General features: G+C 45.4%; 1 protein-coding gene across 1 annotated transcript in view; it reads right to left on the bottom strand.

Moving 5' to 3' along the window:
- The window catches only part of EFNA2 (ephrin A2), a 315,252-nt gene that overhangs the window by 24,018 nt on the left and 265,322 nt on the right, over positions 1-25,912 (bottom strand). The window contains exon 3 of the mRNA XM_034422655.3: positions 24,745-25,037. Within this exon, the coding sequence (XP_034278546.1) occupies positions 24,745-25,037 (293 nt within the window). The remainder of the gene's footprint in view (positions 1-24,744; positions 25,038-25,912) is intronic.

The following is a 25,912-nucleotide window of genomic DNA, read 5'->3' as shown; positions in this document are numbered from 1 at the left end:
CTAAATTATTTATGTATCTTAAATAGAAAACTATCTTACGATAGATTTTTACCCCAAAATAAATTCGATAAAAATCAAAAAAATCCGATTTAAAAATCTGATTTTTTTGATTTTTTTAAAAAAATCATTGATTTTTATCCACCCTGTGGACCACCAACATATATCATAAAAGACTTGAATCAATGTTTGGAGGTTGTAGGGCAATGGATAGGGGAAACAGATTGACACTCAATTCTAGCAAGACAAAGTAATATGGATATGGATATGGACTTCCAGTTCTGGGAACTTTGCATCTCTAATTCTAAATAAGGTTACATTTAAAATAAATTCGATAAAAATCAAAAAAATCCAATTTAAATAAAAAAAATCCAATTTAAATAAAAAAAATGATTTTTTTGATTTTTTTAAAAAAATCATTGATTTTTATCCACCCTGTTTAGTAGTTCGATTATATATGCCGCCCTTCTCCAGAGACTCAGGGCAGCTTACAAAGCATTAAGCAATAGCCTTCATACATTTGTATATACCTGCTCAGTAGGGCTTTTTGGCCCCCCCTGAGCGGTGCTCTATTTTATACAAAGTCAGCTTATTGCCCCCACAAACCGGGTCCTCATTTTACCTATCTCGAAAGGATGGAAGGCTGAGTTAACCTTGAGCCTGGTGGGAATTGAACTCGCAGTAATTGCAGGCAGCTGGCAGTTAAGTACTACTTTAACAGCAGCAGTTTAGTCCACTGCGCCACCAAAAACCCTTTAAAACCCTTTAAAGCTTTAAGCAAAGTCTTAGCTTTTCTAGAACTGACGATGTTGCCTAATTTGGTAATGAGACGTTTGCAAAAAACCTCTAAACTCCTGAGGGCACCAAGGACCCCAAAATCTTAGCTTTACCATATCCTCCAACAGTAACCAGACCTTGTAACCATAGTTTGTTTTGGGCTTATATCCTGATTTCCCTACACCCCTCTGCCCTTTTAATTAGACTTTTTAAATTTAGCACAGCATTGAGATATATTCTTAGAAATTTATATACCTATGGAATTGATTTAATTGCAGGTGATTTTTGTCTTTTTTTTTTAAACCAGGGAGCTATAGGAAATATTGCAAAGGAGTTTTTTTTTTAAAAAAAAGTCTGCATGAAATTTTATAACATTACCTGAAGTCCCAGTCAATGGAGAGATCTCATAAATAAATAAAAAACCTTTACAGAAGGGAGAAAAAGAGAGGAAAGAAGGAAGGGAAGGAAACGAGGGAAGAGTGAAAGAGAGGGAGGCTGATGAAGGGAAGAAAAAGGAAGGGAAGGGAACAGATCAACTCTCAATAGCGAGATTTTTAATAGAGTCATAAGGCTGGAAAGGACCTTAGAGGTCCTCTAGTCCTACCCTCTTTCCAAGGCAGAGGAGACCTTACTGCACCCCAGGCAAATGGCTATTAAATGGCTTATATGCACTCCTCTCAGCTAAATTGAGGGAGGGGGGATCATATCAATCGGTGAGACCCCCAATTCTTAATGGGCTGAGTCACAAGCAGAGTCCTTTGTCCCTTCCTGCTTTCTACCACCTCTTTCTCACTCTCTGCCCAGCCCATCCTTACCTTTTTAACTCCCCCCCTCCCTCCTCATACCCTCTTCTTCCTCTCCTTCTAGACCACCCACCCCTGAGTTAGCAAGAGAAGGATCTGCATTCGTAAGAAACCTCAATCTGCATTTTTTAAAGCTGGCTGGGCCCGTTTTTACTCTTTTTTACCCTTTTGGTTTTCTGCCAAATTCCAGGCACATTTCTAAAATTTAAGGGAGGAAGTGCACTTTAGCTTCCTTTCCTTCCACCAATATAATCGCCCCCCCCCGATCGATCAATGAAAGCAAAAGTGACATAGATTCAACTTAGGTATGTTGGCGTCTGCCGAGCCTTCTTTTTCTGCAGTGTTTTATTGATAGCTATAGACATTTATCTCTGGGCTCCTTCAAACTCAGGGAAAGAAGGAAAACTTTTGAGTGATTGCGTTCAGGGGTTGGGTTTTATGAGTGTCCGCGCATACACTCCTCCTGAGGGTTAACTAAAAGCAACCATCGAAAAAGAAGAGTGACAGGATAACATACATTTAACCAGGGGTGGGATTAAAAATTTTTAGCAGCCGGTTACCTGCCCGTTTGCTGGGTGGGCGTGGCCACAGTGGGCGTGGCCTACTCGGCCTGCACAACGGGGGGGGGCGTTTTCACCTTCCCCAAGCTTCGGAGGTTTTCTTCGAGCCTCCGGGAGGGTGAAAACAGCCTCCCCTGGGCTCCGGAGGCCAGAAACAGGCCCATTTCTGGATTTCTGGTAGGCCCGTTTTTCGCCCTCCCAGAGCCTCCACACGGGCACTGCACTTACCTGGCATCCAAAACGGGCCACATGGAGTCTCCTGGACGGGGTGGGGTGGGTGTGGCCAGCCAGTCCTTGCAACTACCAGTTCAGCGAACCAGATGTAAAATTAGCATCCGATTCGTCTGAACCGGCTGAATCCCACCCCTGCATTTAACAAATTTTGCTGGGTTTTTCCACAGAACCTGGTCATCGCAGAGCACAAAAGATTTCGGGAACTCAAGATCAAATGTCAAGAGCCAACTTGTCAAATGTCAACTTGCAATGGCCAACTCACCACAGGACAACTCACTGCGGGACAAGAGTTACACTAACAGCAGAGAAATGGGGGAATAGAATCATTGAAGAAAGGATGCTGAAGGAGGGACAGAATGAATTGTGAATGGCAAAAATAAAAAATATTTTTTATTTATTTTAAATAATGAAATAGAATTGCCCCGCATTATGAGTTGTCCCGTCGTGGTGAGTTGCTATGGCAAGTTGTTCCATTCCGTGGTAGGACAGCCATGTAGGCGTTGAAAGAGATAATCAAATGGCGTGAAGGTTTGGCAAAACTTTTGGGCTTGGAGTATCAAAGATTTGGAACGTACCTAACTTGAGTTTCTGGGTATGTCACCCTTCCAAACAATTCATTTATATATTCATTTAAAAAAAAATAATCATGTGGAGTGCTATGTATTATATAAACCAAATCAAATAATTACTAATATTATATTAGCTCACCTTTATTATATTTATAAATAATTGCTGAACATAACCTTCCTCTTGCTATTTTTTCCACAACAATAACCTATGATGTGAAGTGGGTTGAGAGATACTGACTGGCCCAGAATTACCCAGCCAGCTTTCCTGCCTAAGGCAGGACTAGAACTCACAGTCTCCTGTTGATTGGCCCAAAGTAACGCAGCCGGCTTACATGCCTAAGGTGGGACTAGAACTCATTGCTTTGTGATGACTGGCCCAAAATCACCCAAAGGAAGGAGAAAGGAATTCTTTCTCACATAAATTCTTAGCGTGGCAGGAAAGCCAGGCAGTATACAAACATAATTTTTAAAAATCGGTTCACAAATAATAATATTAAAAAGAATAAAACTGTTCAATAATAAACGAAAGAATAAAAGACAGCAAATAAAGACGAGCAAAAAAAACCCCAAATCCACATCACTTAAAAAGGTGCATCACTCACACTCACCAAAGGCCCTGTGCATGATGTGTGCACACCACACACACATACACAAATACACATCAGAATTGTGCAAGCCACAGTATTCCCTGGGATCCCCGCTGGAAGTAAGGACTCTTTGTGCACAGTCACTCATGCCCTCGTCACGTCACGCCTGGACTACTGCAATGCTCTTTACATGGGGCTCCCCTTGAGGAGCACCCGGAGGCTCCAGCTGGTGCAGAATGCGGCCGCGCGGGTGATTATGGAAGCGACGTGGCACTCCCATGTAACACCTCTCCTGCGCGAGCTGCCTTGACTCCCGGTGGTCTTCTGGGTGCGCTTTAAGGTATTGGTCCTCATCTTTAAAGCGCTCCATGGCTTAGGGCCAGGATATTTGCGAGACCGTCTGCTGCTACTGATAACCTCCCACCGGCCAATACGCTGTCACAGAGAGGGCCTCCTCAGGGTGCCGTCGGTCAGGCAATGTCGGCTGGCGGCCCCCAGGGGGAGAGCATTCTCTTTGGGAGCACCCGCCCTGTGGAACGAGCTGCCTCCTGGAATACGACTGATCCCGGACCTCCGGGCCTTTCGTAAAGCCCTGAAGACTTATTTATTCCAGCAAGCCGGCCTAGCCTAAATGGTTCTTAATTGGGATTTTAAATTTTATAGACTTGGGGGTTTTAAATTGGGAAGCCAATGATTTAATTCTTTTTAATTATTTTAACTTTTGTATTGTATGTATTTTTAATTTTGGCTGTTCACCGCCCTGAGTCCCTTCTGGGAGAAGGGTGGTATACAAATTAAATTAATAAATAATAATAAATAATAATTAAGTGAAAGTTGGACTTCAAAGAAGAAGCAGGATAGGAAGAGTGTTGACGCTTCTGATTGTTGGTGTAGCAGACGACACCCGAGAAACTCGTGAACAGCCAAGCAAAGAAACATGGATCATTGAACAAATCAACTCAGAGATTCCCCCCACTCGAGGCACCAAGAACCAGGCTCAAATGATCCCAGTTAGGACACATGATTGCGAAGACCCAGCTCTCTGGCTCTGATAATGGGAAAGGCAGAAGGATAGAGAAGAAGAGGATGACCAGATGTAATCTGTCACAGGGATATGATGGCCGGAAGGACCGGATTAGGATCATCACACAGAAAATCTATTCAAATAGTTGCTAAGAATTACCATGTTTTTCGGACTATAAGATGTACTTTTTTGTCTCCCAAAAGGAGGCGAAAATGTCTGTGCGTCTTATAGACCAAATACTGCTGAAGCCCCGCCCACACGCCAGCCATTTTTTGGCCTCTACACGCCCTTTTTTTGGCCTTTTTCAGGCCTTTTTTGGCCCATTTTTGAGGCTTTTTCTGGCCCATTTTTTTGGAAAAAGCAGGCCGAAAAAACCCTCAAAAATAAGCCAAAAGAGCCTCAAAAACAGGCTGAAAAGCCTTAAAAACAGGCAGAAAAAAGCCTCGGAAACAGCCCCAAAAAGCCTTGAAAATGCCCCCTAAAAAGCCTCAAAAACGCCCCCAAAAAGCCTCAAAAACAGGCCAACAAAAGCCTCAAAAACGCCCCCCAAAAGTCTCAAAAACGCCCCCCAAAAGCCTTGAGAACAGGCTGAAAAAAGCCCCCCAAATGGGCCCAAAAAAGCCTCCAAAATGGGCTGAAAAAAGCCCTGGAAACAGGCCAAAAAAAAGACTGGAAAAGGGCCGGAAAAAGGGAGGCTGAAAACTTTTTTTTGCTATTTTCCTCTTCTAAATTTAGGTGTGTCTTATAGTCAGGTGCGTCTAATTATCCGAAAAATACGGTAGCACTGCTTTGATGGTACAGGTAGTCCTCGACTTACAGCCATAATGGAGCCTGCCCATTAAGGTAATAAATTGGGACAAGCTGATTTAAGCAGACATTAAGCAAATCACCATTTAAAAAAAAAAAAGTGTGATGCAGGGCCACACCATTAGGACTGCCATCTGGACTTTTTTTGGGACCATCCTCTGTGGATGGTCTCTTAATGGAGGCAAGGGAGGCTTGAGAAAAGTGCCCGGACTACGAGAGAGAGACCAACATTTTGCCGAAGTTTTAATACACCCTTGCAAAAGAGATGAAGGCAGTTTGCTTCATTGCCTTTTCAGTCTTTTACCAATCCTCTTCTAATCCCCCAGTTTTCACCTCCATCTGAAAAAGGGCTCAAGATGGCTCATTGCATTTAACCCCTGACCTCTTTTGTTTCTTCCACTTTTGCGTCTTCATCCGTAAATCCCTTCTCTTTCTTTGCCTTACTTTATATAAATGGTTCTGTGCCGTTAAGACCACTTCCGCCCCCTCCTCCTGCGCCTCCTATTATTGGGGTGGGTCTCACAACCCGCCCGATGTTTAGACTGGATGGGGCATTTCTATCCACCTATCAAGTCCTTCCCAAAGACATGGGGATAAGTAGATTATTTTTTTTTAAGCAATATTAAAGATATTGTTGTAGGGGGATCTACAACAACTTGCCGTAACCAACTTGCAGCGGCCAACTCACCACAGCCAATTCGCTGCAGGACAAACCAACAATTCAATTTAATTATTTTAAATAATTTTTAAAAGATTTCAATTTTTGTCTTTCACATTTCATTTTGCCCCCTGTGATGACCCAGGGCAAGGCACGAAGGTCACACAGCCAGCTGGAGAGTTCAAACTCCCCTTTAATGCTCCAAATTTCCCCCCAAACTCTCCCACTTTTTTGGCAACTCCCAGAGCACGGCGTGCGCACGGACACACACGGCAACCTCTGGCTGCGCCCAGTCCAGCAAAGCAAAGTAACAGGGAAATGAGTCCATGAAACAAGGAACAAACAATGAGTCCACAAAGTCAGGAAGAAGCAAGCAGTCCTGCAAACTCCAAATGTCTGTACCGACATACCAAACTCTACAAATTCAGCATTTGTTCTTGACAAATGCCCCTCCCCACGGCGTCTCCTTAAATCTCAGCCCCTAGGTGTGCCTTGTGAAGAGGGGCAGGGCACTCTCCTCAAGCACCGTAGGTCGGGTTGACCTGCGCTGTTCCCGCCTTCTCTCTGCTCTCCGTGCTCGGGGATCAGGAGGGGGATGGTTCTTGCTCTTCGCCTGAACTCCGTCGCTCCTCATATCCACTGCTTGCCCTCCCTCAGTCATCCTGCCCCTGTTCCTCCCTGTTAACAAACCATCCCTATCCTGAGGGGCTCATCCTGCTCCTCCCTCGATCTCCGTCAGCTCCAGCTCCTCCTCCTTTGCAGATGCAGGCTCCGACGAGAGCATGACACCCCTCCTATGGCATCCTTTCTTTAATGATTCTGCTCCAATGTATCCCAAAGGTGCTTTTTCAAGAGGCAACTGGACTTCCTTGTTTTTCTTCGAAGACATTTCGCTTCTCATCCAAGAAGTTTCTTCAGCTTTGATTGGATGGTGGGGAATGGAAGGATTTATATTCCTTGCAGACAGTTGGTCATTTGCATCCTTTTAGAGAGCTGTTGAGGCTATTTGGAGGTTTGTCTATGTCCTCAGGGTCACTTGAGTAACACAAATGGGCGTGGAGCCTTCTTGGAACTGCTGAAAGGATTGTGTTGTGGGGCTGTGCTTTCGACAGGATGCTTTCTGCACTGTGTCCCTTCAAAACAAGCCCAGGCTGTTGGGGATGTGTCTGTGTTGTCTGCATCTCAAACTGAAGCGCAAATGTTTCCTTATTCTGCAATTTTTGGAAATCCATTCATACTCCCGCACCATTCAATGGGTGTTCATCCCAAAATGCATAGCTAAATGTTTATGGAGATTCTCAGTCATCCAGGTCACAGTCCCAAAGATGCTTTTTCAAGAGGCAACTGGACTTCCTTCTTTTTCTTTGAAGACGTTTCACCTCTCATCCAAGAAGCTTCGTCAGCTCTGATCTTCTTGGATGAAAAGCGAAACGTCTTCAAAGTAAAACCAGAAAAGTCCAGTTGCCTCTTGAAAAAGCACCCTTGCGACAGCCATGATCTGGATGACTGAGAATCTCTATAGATATTCTAGGCCTGTGATGGTGAACCTACGGCACGTGTGCCATCTGTGGCACGTGGAGCCATATCAGTGGGCATGCGAGCATTGCCCTAGCTGAGCTCCAGTGCACATGCGCGCATTGGCCAGCTGATTTTCGGGCCTTCTGGGCCCACCGGAAGTCAGGAAATAGGCCATTTCCAGCCTCCGGGGGGTTGGGGAAGGCCATTTTTGCCCTCCCCAGGCTCCTAGAAAGCCTCTGGAGCCTGGGGAGGGTGAGAAACGGGCCCACTGTGCCATCACGTGCCAAAAGCAGGGGGAGCATGGGGGGGAGGTTTCGCATGGGGGGGATGCACTGAATTATGGGTGTGGGCACGCAAGCACGTCACCCCCTCCCCCGTGCGATCCCCGCTTTTGGCACGCGACGGCAAAAAGGTTAGTCATCACTGTTCTAGGCCAATATTTCTTTGATATTAATGTTTACTCTTGTCCTACGGTGAGTTGTCCCATGGTGGCTTGGCCATGGTCAGTTGTCCCGAATTGGCCACAACAAGTTGACCATGGCGCGTGGTCTCATTTTGCATTGCAGGATGTCAGCTGTTCCAAGCAAAGCTGCCTTTTGCAATTGACCGATGGGGATTTTGCCAATGCCGATGGCGCTCAAATGGTGCTCCAGAAGTTTTGGGATTGCACCCAAGGTGCCTATGGCTAATGATACCACCTTGGCTTGCTTTGGCCGCAGTCGTTCTATTTCTATTTGCAGGCCTTTGCATTTTGCAATCATCTTCAGTTCTTTCTCTTCTAGTCTGCCGTCTCCAGGTGCGGCCACGTCCACTATCCCGACTTGTTTGTCCTTCATATCCATGATTGTTATTTCTGGGATGTTGTGTGGCAGCTGCTTATCCGTTTGAATGCTAAATTCCCAAAACGCCGTAACATCTTTGGTTTTTTTTTCCCCCATTACAGTGCTTTGTCTATTTTGTGGCCCATCAGTTCTTGCTTGCAGGCAAATGACACTTCTTGCAGATGCTCTTAATCTTCCTTGCCCTTTTCTCCACCGTTTCTGCTGTCATTACAAGTTATTTTCTTTCAGTTTCTTTTTGATTCTTACTCACCTCTTTTATCCGAGCTGCATTCTTGTTGTATTTCCTTTGAGTTGTTCCTTTGCTGCATCTGGGACTGTACTGTTTCTTCTGTAGCCCATTCGTCACCAGATGTGCAGAACTCCCAACATCTAGCACAGTGCTTGTTGGCCCAGGCGACTACCAATCTGGTATGAGTTGCTGTAAATTATATCTCACCATATTGTTTATTGGAGAGGAACTCTATATCTGATTTATTTATTTATTGGTTCCTATGGATAAAAATAGGAAACTATTCCTTTTCCATATACAGTTAGTCCTTGACTTACAGCTACAACTGCATCCAGTTTTGGTTGCTACGGTATTAAAAAAAAATATTGAAGCTCTAGAACAGTGTTTCTCAACCTTGGTAGCTTGAAGATGGGTGGACTTCAACTCCCAGAATCCCCCAGCCAGCAGGTTGAGAAACACTGCTCTAGAAAGACTACAGAGAAGAGCAACAAATATGATTAAGGGACCGGAGGCTAAAACATGAAGAACGTTTGCAGAAATTGGGTAGGTCTAGTCTAGCGAAAAGAAGGACTAGGGGTGACATGATAGCAGCCTTCCAATATTTCTGCCACAAAAGGGATGGGGGGTATCAACCTATTCCACAAATATATTGAAGGCAGGACAAGAAGCAACGGTGTCAGGATTCCAACAGATGCCCTAATTAAATGAGTCTTGAGCCAAGCTTCAAAAGAAATCCAGCTATTTATTAGGAGCTTCATGTCGGCAAGTTCCCAGGTGAAGCCAACTCTGACCCTACCTAATTTATGCTCCAATGATGACCCTGTTTCTCCCTCCTCCCCCTAGGGTGTGTCATCAATTACATTCGCCAACGGAACAATTTCTCGGGTTGTAGAGATCACTCCCCTTCGACTGCTGTAAGTATCCCTGGGATACAGCCTTGAGGGAGATAAGCGTGGAATGTGCATCTGTTTTTTGGCTGCTGGGCAGTTTCGCCAGTTTCCCATCCCCCCTGGCCTATGGTAACTCGAAAGCAGGCCAGGGATGCTTTGCGAGTTGACACAACGGATGGAAACTGATCAAGGAGAGGACCAAACCTAGAACCAAAGAGAAATGTTCTGACAGTGAGAAGAATTAGCCAGTGGAATGACTTGCCTCCAGAAGTTGTGGGGGCTCCATCACTGGAGGCATTTAAGGGAAGACTTGACAGCCATTTGTCCGGAATGACGTAAGATCCTCAGCTTGAATAGGGGGGTTGGACTAGAAGATCTCCAAGATCCTTTCCAACTCTTGTTATTCTGTTCTGTTTTATATGTGTCTTTTCCCCCTCTTCTAAGCTTAAAAACCACCTGTTTTCCCCCTGTTCCTGCCAGCCTCTGTTCTGGTTCACGTTGAGATTCAGGCTATTTTTATTTTTGAAAATGCTTCTTTCCAAAAGAACCCTATCAGAAACAGAAAACACTCCTTTCTGGCCAGAAAAGCCACTGCTTAACCTTGACCTGTAAGTGTGGCGCGTGAAGGAAAGCAGCCTCTTCCTGTGAATGCCTGGAAGGTTAATGGAATTCCAATTTGCAAACTATGGAAGAAGGTAATGCTGGCTCTTTCATGTCTGCTAAATATAACTCCCTCAAAAAAGCGTAATTTGCAATGTTCCACATGACGTGAATTCTAACAGGCTTAGCTGGGATAAGTTTCCCTGTTTACTCCTATGTAATCTCTCACTAAAAACATTAAAAGAGAGGAAGGAAGGAAGGAAGGAGAAGAGGGAGAGAGGGAAAAGAAGAAGGAGGGAGAAAGAAAAGGAAGGAGAAGAGGGAGAGAAGAAGGAATAGAAAGAGAGGAAGGAAGGAGAATAGAGAAGAAGGAAGAAGAAAGGAATAGGAAGAGAGGAAGGAAGGAGAAGAGGGAGGGAGAAGAAGGAAGGAATAGGAAGAAAGGAATAGGAAGAGAGGAAGGGACAAGAGAGGGAGGGAGAGAAGGAATAGGAAGAGAGGAAAGAAAGAACAAGTAAGAGGGAAACAGGAAGGAGAAAGGAAGGAGGAAGATGAGAGGGAGGGAGAAGAAAGAAGGAACAGGAAGAAAGGAATAGGAAGAGAGGAAGGAAAGAACAAGTAAGAGGAAAAAATAGGAAGGAAGGAAGAAGAAAGAAGGAGGAAGATGAGAGGGAGCGAGAGGAAAGAATGAAGGAGAAAGAGGAAGGAAAAATGAGCAAGAGGAAGGGAGAGGAAGAGAAAGGAAAGAAGGCAAAAGAGGAGAAGAGGGGAGGAAAAGAAAGCAGGAAAAGGAAGGAAGAGAGAGGAAGATGGAATGAAAGAAGGCAGAAAGGCGAAGGTGCAGACAAGTAGTATTAAATTATGCTATTTGGGCAAAAAAAGTTATTGTACACTGGGAGAAAGAAAAGAAGAGGAAACAATAATTTAATCTGGCTAAAAGAAACAAATGAAGATTGGGAAAAACAGATCTTTTAGAGCAATGTTTCTCATCCTCAGCAACTTTAAAGATGAGTGGACTTCAACTCCCAGAATTTCCCAGCCAGGATGCTGGGGAATTGATTTTTACCCATCTGAAAGTTGCTGAGGTCGAAAAAACATTACTTTAGAGGAGCAGAGAAAACGTTAAGAATGGTTAAAACCCTGTCTGTTCCTTCAAACGCACCACGTTTGCAATTCTGCAGTACTCTGAGCTCCTGGATTGTCATTACTACTACTTATTTTGTAGATTAATACCGTTATTACAGTTAGTCCTTGACTTACAACCACAACCGAGACCAGAATTTCCGTTGGTAACCAAGGGGTTTTTAAGTGAGTCCCACCCAGCTTTACAAACTTTTTTTTTGCTCTGGCTGTTAAGTGAATCAGGCAGTTGTTAAATGAATCTGGCTCCACCCACTGGCTTTGCTTATTGAAAGCCGACTGGGAAGGCCGCAAATGACAATCACCTGACCCCCCCCCCCCCCGGGATCCTGAAACCGTCATAAATACATGTCAGTTGCCAAGCACCTGAATTTTTATCACATGGCCATGGGAATGCTTGAAAGGTCGTAAGTGTGAGGACTGGTCATGTCACCATTTTCAGCGCTGTTGTAATTTTGAAAGATCACTAAACGAATGATTTTAAATTGAGGCCTACCTGTATTCGCTGGTCCCTCAACCCTAGGTGGATTTAGGAGGAAGCAGCCAGCCAAGGCTTCACACAATTTCCCAGTTAAACCTGAATATTTTCTTTATTTTAATTTAGCAGTTGGTAGGAACCCAGCCATCTAGGAACTACCACAGATCCACAATTGAGCCCAACATTTCCGTTGCTAAGCGAGATGGTTGTTAAGTGAATTTTGCCCCATTTTATCAGCTTTCTTGCCACAGTTGTTAAGTGAATCCCCTGGCAGCTATTAAATGAATCAATGGTGGGTTTCAATTTTTTTTACTACCGGTTCTATGGGTGTGGCTTGGTGGGCGCGGCAGGGGAAGGATACTGTAAAATCTCCATTCCCACCCCACTCCAGGGGAAGGTTACTGCAAAATCCCCATTTCCTCCCAATCAGCTGGGACTTGGGAGGCAGAGAATAGATGGGGGCGGGGCCAATCAGAATTTTTACTACCGGTTCTCTGAACTACTCAAAATTTCTGCTACCAGTTCGATAGAACTGGTCAGAACCTGCTGAAACCCACCTCTGTTATAACTTTGAACAGTCACTAAACGAATGGTTGTAAGTCGAGGACTACCTGTGATCGGGAAGGAGCAGGACAAAGGAGCTTCTTAAGGGTGTTGGAAGAAATATCCATCTGGTTCAGTTCCAAGCGGGGAGAAAGACACTGGAAACATGGAGGCTGATTGGAAAGTTGGTTTCATGGAGCAGAACATCAAGCACATGGTCCCGGTGCAGCTTAACACATGGAGTTGAGAATGAGGGTTATTTATACCTTCTCTTGGGCCTTGCCCTTGAGCTTCCTGTTCCTGTGGCAAGGGCATGTATTCGATTGGCTGTGGTAGGGGTCATGGCTGACTTTGTAGGTTGTCTGAGAACTTTGGTTGAAGCCTGGAGGGTGATGCAGTGTCCCCAGGTGATCATGCCATGTGGTGAGCTCTGCGCCTAGATGGGTTAATCCTATTATGTCCTGGAGGGTCATGTCTTAATCCCATCACCCTGGAGCTGAAGGTCTTTTGTTTTGTAGATAGGCTGGCCCAGTCCTTCTCAATGGGCACCAAATATCTGCTGGGGGCAGGGAGCTGAAGCTCTGAGTTTTTGTCTCCCTTAAGATTTTTTTTTAATTTCTCTTTTAGGGGAAATGTTTTATCCTGCCTTTTTAAATATTTCTCAAAATATTTCATTCTTCTAAGAGAGGGGTGGATGCTACCAGGGGTGGGCTTCAAAAATTTTGGCAAGGGATTCTCTGCTTGGTTGCTGGCTGGGCGTGGCCATGGTGGGTGTGGCCTAGTCAGCTTCCTGCACCATGGCGGGCTCCAGAGGCTTTCTTTGAGCCTCCAGGTGGGCGAAAACAGCCTCCCCAGGCTCCAGAGACCCTCTGGAGGCCAGAAACAGGCCCATTTCTGGTCTTCCCGAACTTCCAGTAGGTCCGTTTTTCACCCTCCCCGAGCCTCCGTGTGCGTCCTGCACTTATCTGTATCCAAAACTCCTGGGAAGGGTGGGGTGTGCAGCGCCAGCCAGGAGTGGGATTTGGGGGTTCTGCGAACCCCACAGAATCTTACCTAGAGGTTCTCCCGAACCCCTGTGAACCCCCAGCAGCCTACCCCTAGGGCTAACTTTGTACAAGGCTATCCCAACCTACCCAGCACTGCCCCCCCCCAAACTCTTTGGGCACCAGAGACTGGTTCTGCGGGAAGAGATTTTTTTCCATGGACTGGAGGGGGCGTGGTTTCACATGCTGCCTGCATCCCACGGATGGGGCTTCGCTTGTTTGTGCGGCCCAGTTTCTGGCATGTTGTGGCCCTGCGCCGGTCCACAATGTTAGGATATGGTTTGAGCCTAACAAGTTGTCCAGGCAATGTATGTGTTCTGTGACTTTAATATGAATATGTATTGTGTGACTTTAAAGTTTTACTGCTGATTCATTGTAATGCTGAGTCATGCTGTAATTAGATAATCACTAGTTGAAAACGTATTTAAGAAAGGTACTGTAAAGTATTCAGTTGATGATAAGCTATCATTGTGTGTGGAGTTGCTACCGTTGTGCTATCATCGTTGGATGGATCTGCTACCATCGTGGTTTGTGAACCAGAGTGAGTTTGTTATTCTAACCAATTACTGTTTGTGTGGTAAGAAGATTTTTGTATCACTGGACTGATTTAACTGGCAAAGACTTGGATTGATTTAAAGACTATGAGATTGTTTTTTCACTATAAAGTAAACTTTTGGTAAACTAGTTTGCACATCTCTTATTCATTGCTCTCAGCAATGTTTCTCTGTGCTCTACACTCTGCTGGTTGGTAACACAACAACAATATCCTTAACCCACACAGCCTGGAGATTGGTTTCCCTTGCTTAAGAAGGATTCTAATGAAGGCTCCAGTGTGTTTCCTAGCTGAATTGTCCTTGCAAAAAAACTACATTCTGTCCTGTTTCTGGGACACATTTGCAACAGCTCATAATTCAAAGCAAGTTCTCAGAGTTAGAAAAGCTACAAAAAGATTAAACAAAACCCCACTGTGTTGTAAGACAATGTCCAAAAAGCACATTTGGAGGTGACTTTAGATATTATCAGCTGATAGGAGGGAGGAAAAAAACGGCTCTAGATCCGTTTTTTTTTTTTTGCCGTCATTTGTGTTAATTGGTTGGATTACAGGTAGTCCTCCATTTACAACCATTCATTTAGTGAATGTTCAAAGTTACGACGGCTCTGGAAAAAAACTGACTTACAAACAGTTCTCGCGCTCACAACGGTTGCAGTATCCCCATGGCAAATTTGGACACTTGGCAACTGGCAGATATTTATGATGGTTGCAGCATTCCGGAGTTACGTGATCATGATTTGTGACCTTCCGAGGGCAGCTTCGGAAAAACAAAGTCAATGGGGAAAGTCGGATTCTCTTAACAACTGCAAGTAACAACGGTGGCAAAAATGGTCAAAAACAGTGATGGTATTCAGCCGGTTCGGGCAAATTGGTAGTGGCGACCCCCCCCCAGTGCTATGCCGTCCTATTTAGCCACGTTTTCTAAGCCGCGTGCATGAGCAAAGCTCACGTTTTTGGTGCGCGGCGAACCGGTGATAAAATTATATGAAACCCACCACATTGGCATCCTTCAGTCTCAAGCGACTATGGTATCATGCTCTGAAAAGAGGTCGTAAAACAGCATCTAGTGTGACTAAAAAGGCCAATTTGAGAGTGGCAATCCCTTCCACACTGAGGGGGGATACATTCTGTCCCCTGCCCAGCCGCCAGATTTCGCGGGTTCCGGGACTGCCTCTTTACCTCAGCCTGCCGAACAAGTGTCTCTTCGAATCGGAGAAGGCCATGCTGCGTCTTTAGCCTCCAAGCTGAACGATCGGAGGTCAAGGTTTCCCAGTTGTTAATGTCCATTCCCAGGGCCTTTAGGTCCCTCTTGCATCTTATATCTATTCTTATATCGCAGCTGTGGTCTCCCTCTGAGGCGCTTTCCCTGCACTAATTCTCCAAACAGGAGGTCTTTCGGAATCTGACCATCAGCCATTCTCACGACATGCCCCAGCCAGCGTAGACGTCACTGTTTCAATAGTGTATACATGCTTGAAATTCCAGCACGTTCCAAGACTGCACTATTTGGAACTTTGTCCTGCCAGGTGATGCCAAGAATTCGTCGGAGGCAGCGCATATGAAAAATGTTCAACTTTCTCTCCTGCTGTGCATAAAGGGTCCAAGACTCACTGCAGTACAAGAGTGTGCTCAGGATGCAGGCTCTATAGACCTGTATCTTTGTATGTTCCGTCAGCTTCTTATTATGCCATACTCTCTTTGTAAGTCTGGACAAAACCCACCTCTGGTCATAAAACTGGACAACCAACTCATTTAACAACAGAAATTCTGGTCTCAATTGTGGTTGTAAGTCAAGGACTACCTGTATCAGGCTGGGTGAGCAAATGACTCTGTCCAAGTAGAAAACGGTTGTGTTGTGTTGTGTAACCAGAAAGTCTGTAGCTTACTGGGACAAAGAAGGGCCCCCAGTTCAGTCTTCTTTCTTTCCAGCTAGCCAGACCTGGAGAATGGTGGCCAATCAGGGTGGAAATCCAAGCAGTATATAAGTCGGTTAACCTATGCCCTTAACGAAGAAGCTTTTTTACAAGCACAGGTTTTCCTCTGGTTAACAGCATCTCAGTTGCTGCAGCCAATGGACAATAAACACTGCGGACTCAAGTGGCCGGACTAACTGGAAAGCCATTCATCTCAGCTGGCAGAAAATGTCATGTGCAATCTTTGGTTTTATTTCCAAAGCTGACTGTTTGCAACCAATTGAATCTCTGGCAAGAGGGAGGGAGGAGGGAAGAGAGGGAGGGAGGAAGGAAGAAAAAGGGAAAAGAAAGACAGAGGGATATAGGAAGGTAGGAGATTTTATGATGGGTTTTTAAAATTTGAAATTGGTTTTAAATTGAAATGTTTTAAATTATGGGCCAAATTATTTAATTATTTTAAATCTATTTTAACTTTTGTGTATAAAGTGTTTTACTTGGCTGTTCACCGCCCTAAATCCGAAAGGAGAAGGCCGGCATAGAAATTTGAAAAATAAATAAATAAATAAAATAGATAAAAAGGAAGGAAAGATAGAAAGTAGAAAGTATAAAGAGGGAGGGAGGAACAACAGAAAGAGGAAGGAGAGAAAGAAAACGGGGAAGGTCGGAAGGAGGAAGTGTAGAAAGAAGAGGAAGAAAGAATAAAAAGAAGACAGAGGGGAAGGAGGAAGGATAGAAAGAAGAAAGAGGAAGGAAAGATAGAAAGAAGAAAGAGGAAGGAAGGATAGAAAGAAGACAGGGAAGGAGGAAGGATACTTTAATATTTTGGATCAATTACCGGATGACAGTGATTCTAATCCCGCCTTATCCATAAAAGCCAGCTGGGTGACTTTGAGCCAATCACCAAGAAACTGTGAGTTCTAGTCCCACCTTAGGCAGGAAAGCCAGCTGGGTGACTTTGAGCCCATCACCAGGAGACTGTGAATTCTAGTCCCACCTTAGCCATGAAAGATGGCTGGGTGAAATTTGGACCAATCACTGGGAGACAGTGATTCTAATCCCACCTTATTCCTAAAAGCCAGCTGGGTGACTTTGGGCCAACCATCAGGAGATCGTGAGTTCTAGTCCCACCTTAGACACGAAACCCGGCTAGTGACTTGGCGCCAGTTATTCTCTTACTCAGCCCGACCAACCTCACAGGGTTGTTGTTATGGGGAAAACAGGAAGGAGGAGTATTAGGTTATGCCAGCTTGAGTTATTTATAAAAAAATAATAAAAATGAGACTGAAATTATTTTTTAACTGGAAAAGACCAGAGAAGCTACGGCCCAGATCATTTAGCAAGTCAAATATGGTCGGGAACGAGGCGGCTTTTAATGTTTCTCACCCAGAACTTTCAATGCTCCTTTGAGCCATTTCTTCGCCTCTCTCTCTCTCTCTGCTCTCTTTCGTTCTGTGCTGAACACTGGTTTATTTTTATTATTTTCTCAGAATGTGGCCCCAGCTGGGTAGCGAAGCATCCCCCATTCCCAAGGCCCCAATGGAGTTTAAATAGAGTCATTCTTGCTAATTAAACCAGTCGCTGTGATTGCTTAGTTAGGATTGACAGTGTAATCAGAAGTCGGAGTTGGGCATGGCGTTCTCAGATTTTTTTTTCTTCTTCGTCTTCTTCTTTTAATTATGAAAATAGATCTCGGCAGAAGATTAAAATTGGGCCAAAAAAGGAGAGATACTCATGCCCTCTCTGTTTCAATGAGGCATGGCCACAATAAAGAGCTAGACAGAAACACGAGGAGGTCAATAGGGTGATGTGAATTTAGTCTTTTTAGCCTTTTTTTTCCTGGCCAAAATGATAATATTGTGGAGAACGGCAGGGGGGGGGGGATCCTGGGTACATCAAACTGAGATCCTCTGAGGGTGAGCGAGGCAAACATGACACGAGGAAACAAAAGCGGGATCGGGACTCGTTAAATACGGTCACTCCTGTCCTCGTCACTTCCCGCCTGGACTACTGCAATGCTCTCTACATGGGGCTCCCCTTGAGGAGCACCTGGAGGCTCCAGCTGGTCCAGAATGCAGCCGCGTGGGTGGTTATGGGAACGACGTGGTGCTCCCATGTGACCCCCCCCTCCTGCGCGAGCTGCACTGGCTCCCAATGGTCTTCTGAGTGTGCTTCAAGGTTTTGGTTACCATCTTTAGAGTGCTCCATGGCCTAGGACCGGAATATCTACGAGACTGCCTTCTGCCACCAGTAGCCTCTCACCGACCAGTACGCTCCCATAGAGAGGGGCTTCTTAGGGTGCCGTCGGTCAAACAGTGTCGACTGGCAGCCCCCAGGGGGAGAGCCTTCTCTGGGGGGGCACCTGCCATCTGGAACGAGCTCCCCGCTGAGATACGGAGGATCCCGGATCTGCGCGCTTTCCGCCGTGCCCTCAAAACATTCCTATTCCAGCAGGCCGGCCTGGCCTAACCTCTCTTTTAAACTGTTTTTAAATTTTTTAAATTTTAAATTTGTCTTATAAATTTGGGATGTTTTAAATTTTGTTTTCTGGGCCAAATTATTTAATTGTAGTTTAATGGTTTTTTAACATTTGTATTACATGTATTTTATCTTTTGGCTGTTCACCGCCCTGAGTCCTTCGGGAGTAGGGCGGTATACAAAATCAATAAATAATAATAATAATAATAATAATAATAATAATAATAATAATAATAATAATAATAATAATAATAAAAAAAGCAATAGGGAAGAATACGAAGCCTGAGAATATCCTGCAGCGGTGAGTTCCAGAGATTAAGACGGATGGTAGAAAGCAAGATTTCTATTCTTTCTTTCTTTCCTTTCTTTCTTTTTTCTTTTTTCTTTCTCTCTTTTTTCTTTCTCCCTCCCTCCCTCCTATCCTTTCCTTCCTTCCTTCCTTCCTTCCTTCCTTCCTTCCTTCCTTCTTCTCTCTCTCTCTCTCTCTCTCTTTCTCTCTCTCTCTCTTTCTTTCTTTCTTTCTTTCTTTCTTTCTTTCTTTCTCTCTCTCTCTCTATTGCTCTTTCTTCTTTCTCTCTCTCTTTTTTCTTGCTCCCTCCCTCCCTTCCTTTAAAAAACCCCTAAACCTTCCGGGGGGGAGGGCACACAAGGAACCAATAATCACTAACCTCTTAAGATGGCTCCACTAGTTCATTTTCTCCATGTCTGCGGTTTGTGTGTCTTACTTTTTAATTTATTTTCATTTTTAAAAAAATAATAATTGATTTACATTTTTACAATGATTGTATTTCTATAATTATTGTTTTTTTAATTGCTGAACACCGCCCCCAGTCCTTTCTTGTGAGAATGGGCAGCTGTACAAATTTGATATATAAAATCTATATACGATTAACCTTCTCATTTTCTGTAGCCTTTAATTGGGCGAAACAGTGCAGCATAGGGCAAAACTTTTTCAACCAAGGTTGGTTTAGTGGAATGTTAAAGACACCATGCTAGAAAATGAGAGATTGTGGCAGGGGTGAAATCCAGAAGGTTCTGGAGAACAGGTAGCGGAAATTTTGAGCAGTTCGGAGAACCGGCAGCGGAAATTTTGAGTAGTTCAGAGAGCTGGCAAATACCACCTCTGGCTGGCCCCAGGAGTGGGGAGGCAATGGGGATTTTTTTTTTTTTTAATTTGATTTATATGCCGCCCTTCTCCGGAGACTCAGGGCGGCTTACAATGCGTTAAGCAATAGCCTTCATCCTTTTGTATATTTATACAAAGTCAGCTTATTGCCCCCACAAACTGGGTCCTCATTTCACCTACCTTAGAAAGGATGGAAGGCTGAGTCAACCTTGAGCCTTGGAGAGATTCGAACCAGCAGTAAATTGCAGGCAGCTGTGTTAATAACAGGGTGCGTAGACCACTGTACCATCAAGGCTCTTTTGCAGTATCCTTCCCCTGGAATGGGGTGGTAATGGAGATTTTGCAGTATCCTTCCCCTGCCATGCCCACCAAGCCACGCCCACAGAACCGGTAGTAAAAAAAAATTTGAATTTCACCACTGGATTGTGGGATCAAATCCCATTTTAGTCTGGAAAGCCAGCTGAGTGACTTTGGCCCTGTCCTCTCTCAGCCCATCCCACCTCACAGGGTTATTGTGGGGAAAAGAGGAAGAGGAAGGAACGTTCGGTATGTTCGCCTTCTCGAGTTCTTTATAAAAATAAAAGATGAGGGAAATAAACAAGTAGCTAAAACTTACAAAATGCCTCCTAAACGCAAGGCCTATGACTCCTGTGGGATTGAAATTTTAGCCAATTTTATAAGACATTTGATGACACAAATGTCATCACTGACCCTAAAGCAGTTTATGACATAAAACCAACATGTCATAGAACATTTCCTGGGATCATCTGCTGTGAGGTTTGACTCTGCTCCCCAGTTTAACATGGGCTGCTTTGCCAGGCAGCACCGTCTCTGAATGCCTCCCTGGGTTTTTAAGAAGTTTTCAAGTATATCGGAAGCTCTGCCTTTGTTGAAAACATTAAGGAGTCTTGGTAAGGAAATATCTCTGAAAGGATGACCCAAGGGGTCACGGGTGGTCTAGTAAATAAATAAAAACACACTCTTTCGAGGAAAGCTCCCAGTGATTGAGTGGTTAAGCGTGGATAAATGTGTGTTCTCTTGTTAGATGTGGGTTTTAATTTGTTGAGGCTGCACGGAGGGCATAGATAGCAAACACAGCCCTGCCCCCTTCCTTCCTAAGCACACATGGTCACCTACAAAAGCTTCTTTGCCAGTTCAAGACTAGATGATTATCTCCAGTTAGTGCCGGGGAAACACTAATATCCTTCTGAGCTAAATTGAGGTTGGGTGAAACTTGGTGGGGTTTGTCAACACAATCTCTTGATTGCATCTTCCACTCAGTCCTCTGAAGGGTGACGGGAGACAATGTACGGATGTTTGGATATCTTTGCAAAAGGGGTAAAGTCAGATTTGTAGGGGGGTATTTTAGGTCTCGTAGGGTGCGGCGGCTCAGACACTGAGCTTGTCGATCGGAAAGGTTGGCAGTTCGGCGGTTCGAATCCCTAGTGCCGCGTAATGGGGTGAGCTCCCGTAACTTGCCCCAGCTTCTGCCAACCTAGAAGTTCGAAAGCAGGTTAAAAAAATGCAAGTCGAAAAATAGGGACCACCTTTGGTGGGAAGGTAACAGCGTTCCGTGCAACTTTGGCGTTGAGTCATGCCGGCCACATGACCACGGAGACGTCTTCGGACAGCGCTGGCTCCTCGGCTTTGAAACAGAGATGAGCACCGCCCCCTAGAGTCGGGAACGACTAGCACATATGTGCAAGGGGAACCTTTACCTTTTATTTCGGGTCTCAGGGATGTGGGAGGATTTTTCAGAAGCAAACGAACCAGTGGTGGGTTCCTGCCGGTTCAGCCCGGTTCGGCAGTGCCGGTAGCGGTGACAATATGACATCACTGAACCGGTTCTGCCCCCCTGCCCTTCCGTGTTATTCTTACCTTTTATTTGGCCCCACCCCCAATCTATTGCTGCCTCCTGAGTCCCAGCTGATGGGCTATAAGGAAAAACTGTTTAAACTCTTGCTGTGGGGCTTCAAAGGGCCGCTCTACAGCTGATCAGTGGTAAAAGGCAGTTTGGTGCTAGACCGGTGCATCCAAAAATAAATGGGTAGACCAGTGCCTGCAAAAATACATGAGTAGACCGGTGCCTACAAAAATAAATTGGTGGACCGGTACAGCTCTGCAAGCAGTTAAAAGCCTGGTAGACCAGTACCTCTGCTAAATCCTAAAAAATTGTCACATGACCAATAAGCCACACCCATAAAATAAGCCATGCCCACAAAACCGGTAGTAAAAAATTTTAGAACCCACCCCTGAAACGAACCCATTTTTATTCTTAAAACCTCCCCACTGACACCCTGAGAAAGGCAGCATTGCATTTCCAAAACTGTTGTTGCCAACATGCCCCCCCCCGCCCCAAAAAAAGCCAAGGCAGTCCTAGGCTACATTAATAGAGGGATAGAAATCAAGATCACGTGAAGTATTCGCACCATTTTATAATGCCTTGGTAAGACCGCACAGGTTTTTTGGGTCGTCACAAGATGAAAAAAGATGTGGAGACTCTAGAAAGAGTGCAGGGAAGGGCAACGAAGATGATTAGGGGAGGTGGAGATTAAAACATATGAAGAACGGTTGCAGGAACTGGGTATGTTTAGTTTAATGAAAAGAAGGACTATGGTGATATCAGTGGTGGGTTCCTCCCGGTTCGGTCCGGTTCGGCCGAGCCGGTAGTGGTGACGATATGATATCACCGAACCGGTTCCCCCCCGCCCTCCCACCCCCCCCACGTTACTCTTACCTTTTATTTGGTCCCACCCCCAATCTATTGCTGCCTCCTGAGTCCCAGCCGATGACTAGAGGGAAAAAAACTGTTTAAAGTCTTGCCGCGGGGCTTCAAAGGGCCGTCCTACAGCTGATCAGTGTTAAAAGCAAACAAATGAGTCGGGTCGTAAGTGCGGGGACTGGTCGTAAGTGCAAGGACCTTCCAGAAATGACTCTGACCAGCTAGCCACGCCCACCTAGTCACATGACCTCCAAGCCACGCCCACAAAATAAGCCACGCCCACAGAACCGGTAGTAAAAAAAATTAGAACCCACCCCTGGGTGATATGATAGCAGTCTTCCAGTATTTGAGGGGCTGCCACAAAGAAGAACGGGTCAACCTATGTTTCAAAGGACCAGAAAGCAAGACAAGAAGCAATGGATGGAAACTAACCAAGGAGTGAAGCAACCTAGAACTAAGGAGAAATTTCCTAATGGTGAAAATTAGCAAACAGCACTTAGACTTATATACTGCTTCATAGGGCTTTACAGCCCTATGTAAGTTTACAGAGTCAGCCTCTTGCCCCCAACAATCTGGGTCCTCATTTTACCAACCTTGGAAGGATGGGAAGCTGAGGCAACCTTGAGCCGGTGAGAGTCGAACTGCCAAACTGCTGGCAGCCGGCACTCAGCAGAAGTAACCTGCAGAGTACTGCACTCTAACCACTGCTCCACCCACAATCAACCAGTGGCTCCAGAAGTTGTGGGCACTCCAGGAGTGGAGGTTTTTAAAGAAGAGACTGGTCAGGCATTTGTCTGAAATGGTAGAGGGCAGTGATGGCGAACCTTTTTGGCACTGTGCCAAAAAGAGAGCGCACATGCGTGCGCACCTGGGCTGCAACCCGGAAGAGGACCTGCCCAGGGCGCATGTGCCCCCCCCTCCAAAAACAAACTTCCGGTTTCAGCTACTGAACTTCCGGTTTCAGCTACTGAACTTCCGGTTTCAGCCAGCTACTCTTCCGGGTTTCTGGCGTGCAAGCGCACACGACGATCAGCTAGCCGGCGTGCATGCTCACGCAGGAAAACGGAAGACCAGCTAGTTTCCAGCACTGCCAGCTGATCACTGCGCTCGTATGCATGCCAGAAACCCAGAAGAGGAACGGGCGACGCTGCACATGCCAGGTGATATGGCTCCGTTGTCAGCACTTCAAGCTGCATTTACTCATAAGAAAGAGAAGCGGAGGCGTCTGGAAAGGGACGTTTGACTTTTCACCTACTTATTTTCCCTGGAGATAATATCCCCTAGGAGATGGGATGGGAGGGGGGAAATTCCTTTGAGCTGGAGCAGTAGATTAGGGGTAGAGAGACTTGGAAGATGGCCAATGAGTGCAGGGGAGTGGGGAACAGAAAGGGAGGGTTTTGGGTCTGGAAGTCAGTGTTGGCTGCGATGGAGTCAGAATTAGAATGTCGTGCTTAATAAATTGGAGTTTGTTTGAAATGCAATTTATTTGAGACCACCTCGAAACCTGACATCCGTGTGCCACTTTGGGCACACATACTATAGGTTCTCCATCACGGGTATGGGGTCTCCTGCTTGAGCAGGGAGTTGGGATTAGGAGACCTTCAAGCTCGCTTCCAACTCTGTTATTCAATGTTCTATGTTCATGAGCCATTTTATTGCCAAATTTCAGCAGCACAATCTTGGGGTACAGTGGGGCTGAATCGGGGCTGTTTTGTTTCAGACTGCTCCCTTCTTAGCTTTACATACCACAATAAATCTAAGAATATAAGCAAGCTGCTTACATTTCCAGGTCTTTCTTCTGTGTCCCACAACACCCCTTTTCGTAACCTTTCAATCAAACAGCCCAGCTCTGAACTGAACTGAACTTCTGAGAAAGCTCACCTCAGCCAGCATTGACAGAAAGTCCTCAACTTACGACTACAATCGGAACCAGAATTTCCACTGCTGAGCAAGGCAGTTGTTAAGTGAGTCGCGCCCGATTTTACAATCTTTTTTTTTTTTTTGGCCACAGTTGTTAATCGAATCACTGAGGTTGTTAAGTGAATCATGTGGTTGTTAAGCAAATCTGCCCCCCTTACCCGCCCATTATCTTGGCATGTCGGAAGCCAGCTGGGGAAGGTCACAAATGGCAATCCTGTAACCTCTGGGGACACGGCAACGATCATAAATACGTGCCGATTGCCAACCCCCACCCCCCAAATTTTTGGTTGCAATAACTGTGGGGATACTGCAATGGTTGTAAGTGTGAGGATCCGCCATAAGTCACTTTTTTCAGTGCCATTGTAACTTGGAAGGTCGTAAGTTGAGGACTACCTGAATCCAGTTTGTTATCTAGGGCAGGGGTCTCCAACCTTGGCAACTTTAAGCCTGGAGGACTTCAACTCCCAGAATTCCCCATGAATTCTGGGAGTTGAAGTCCGCCATGGCTTAAAGCTGCCAAGCAAAGCTGGCTGGGGAATTCTGGGAGTTGAAGTCCGCCATGGCTTAAAACTGCCAAGGTTGGAGACACCTGATCTAGGGGTAGCCTGATAGGCTAAAATTCTCACTTTGTGTACGGGACATGAAGTTTCCCCACTTCCAACCCTCACCTCACCCCAGAGAACTCCAGCTTGCTCGGTTCCTATGGGAAGCGCGTAGGACAGCTTTCAGTACTTACAAATGTAGTAATACTCGTGCCCTGGTCTGAATTCGAATCCTAAGGAGAAAGGGGTAAAAAGCTGGAACTTCTCGGAGAACTTGAGGGGCCCGTTGGGTGAATCCGGCCGGTTACATTCCCAGCGTTTGAAGCCATTCTGCCGATGGTCGCAGGAGCTGTGTCCCTCGTAGTTGACCATGTACAAAATGTATCGCTCCATCTGGTCCATGGGAAACGGGATCTCATAATGCGGGCAGTATATGTCCAGGTAATCGTTGATGCTGACCTCCACGGTGTAATCCCCTTGGTGGAATCTGCAACGGGGGGGAAAAGAGACGGTTTAAAAGGAGTTCTCGGATCTTGAAAACCAGAGTCCAGCCAAAGTGTGTGACATTCAAAATACAGATAGTCCTTGATTTACAACAGTTTGTTTAGTAACCGTTCGACGTTACAATGCCACTGAAAAAGCTGACTTATGACCATTTTGTTGTTCCGCCAGGCCGGGCTATCAACATAATAATTTTAAATTGGGGTATTTTAAATTTTTGGGGTTTTAATCCGGCCAAATCTATTTAATTATTTTAATTTTTAATCATTGTTGTGTCTTGTGTTTTTAAATTGGCTGTACACTGCCCTGAGTCCTTCGGGAGAAGGGCGGTATAGAAATAAAATTATTATTATTATTATTATTATTATTATTATTATTATTATTATTATTATTATTATTATTATTTTTCACACTTATGACCAGAGGTGGGATTGAAAAATTTTAGCAACCGGTTCTCTGGCCAGCTGCTGGGTGGGCGTGGCCATGGTGGGTGTGGCCTATTCGACCTCCTGCACCATTGGGTGGGGGGGAGTTTTCGCCCTCCCCAAACTCCAGTGGCTTTCCTTGAGCCTGCGGGAGGGCGAAAACGGCCTCCCCCGGGCTCCGGAGGCCGGAAACAAGACCATTTCCAGACTTCTGGAACTTCCGGGAGGCCCGTTTTTGTCCCTTGCAGAGCCTCCGTGCGGGCGCTGCACTTACCTGGCATCCAAAACGGGCCGTGTGGAGACTTCTGGGAGGGATAGGGTGGGGTGGGAGGGGCCAGCCAGTCCTTGCAACTACCAGTTCGGCGAACTAGATGTTAAACCAATCCGAACCGGCTGAATCCCACCCCTGCTTATGACCATCACAGCATTGCCATGG

The sequence above is a fragment of the Pantherophis guttatus genome, chromosome 1 (genome assembly GCF_059756535.1).
Source record: "Pantherophis guttatus breed Tessera chromosome 1, ASM5975653v1, whole genome shotgun sequence".
In the NCBI taxonomy this organism is placed as follows: Eukaryota; Metazoa; Chordata; class Lepidosauria; order Squamata; family Colubridae; genus Pantherophis; species Pantherophis guttatus.
Note: the sequence above shows the minus strand (reverse complement) of the source record. Positions and strands in the feature narration are given on the sequence as shown.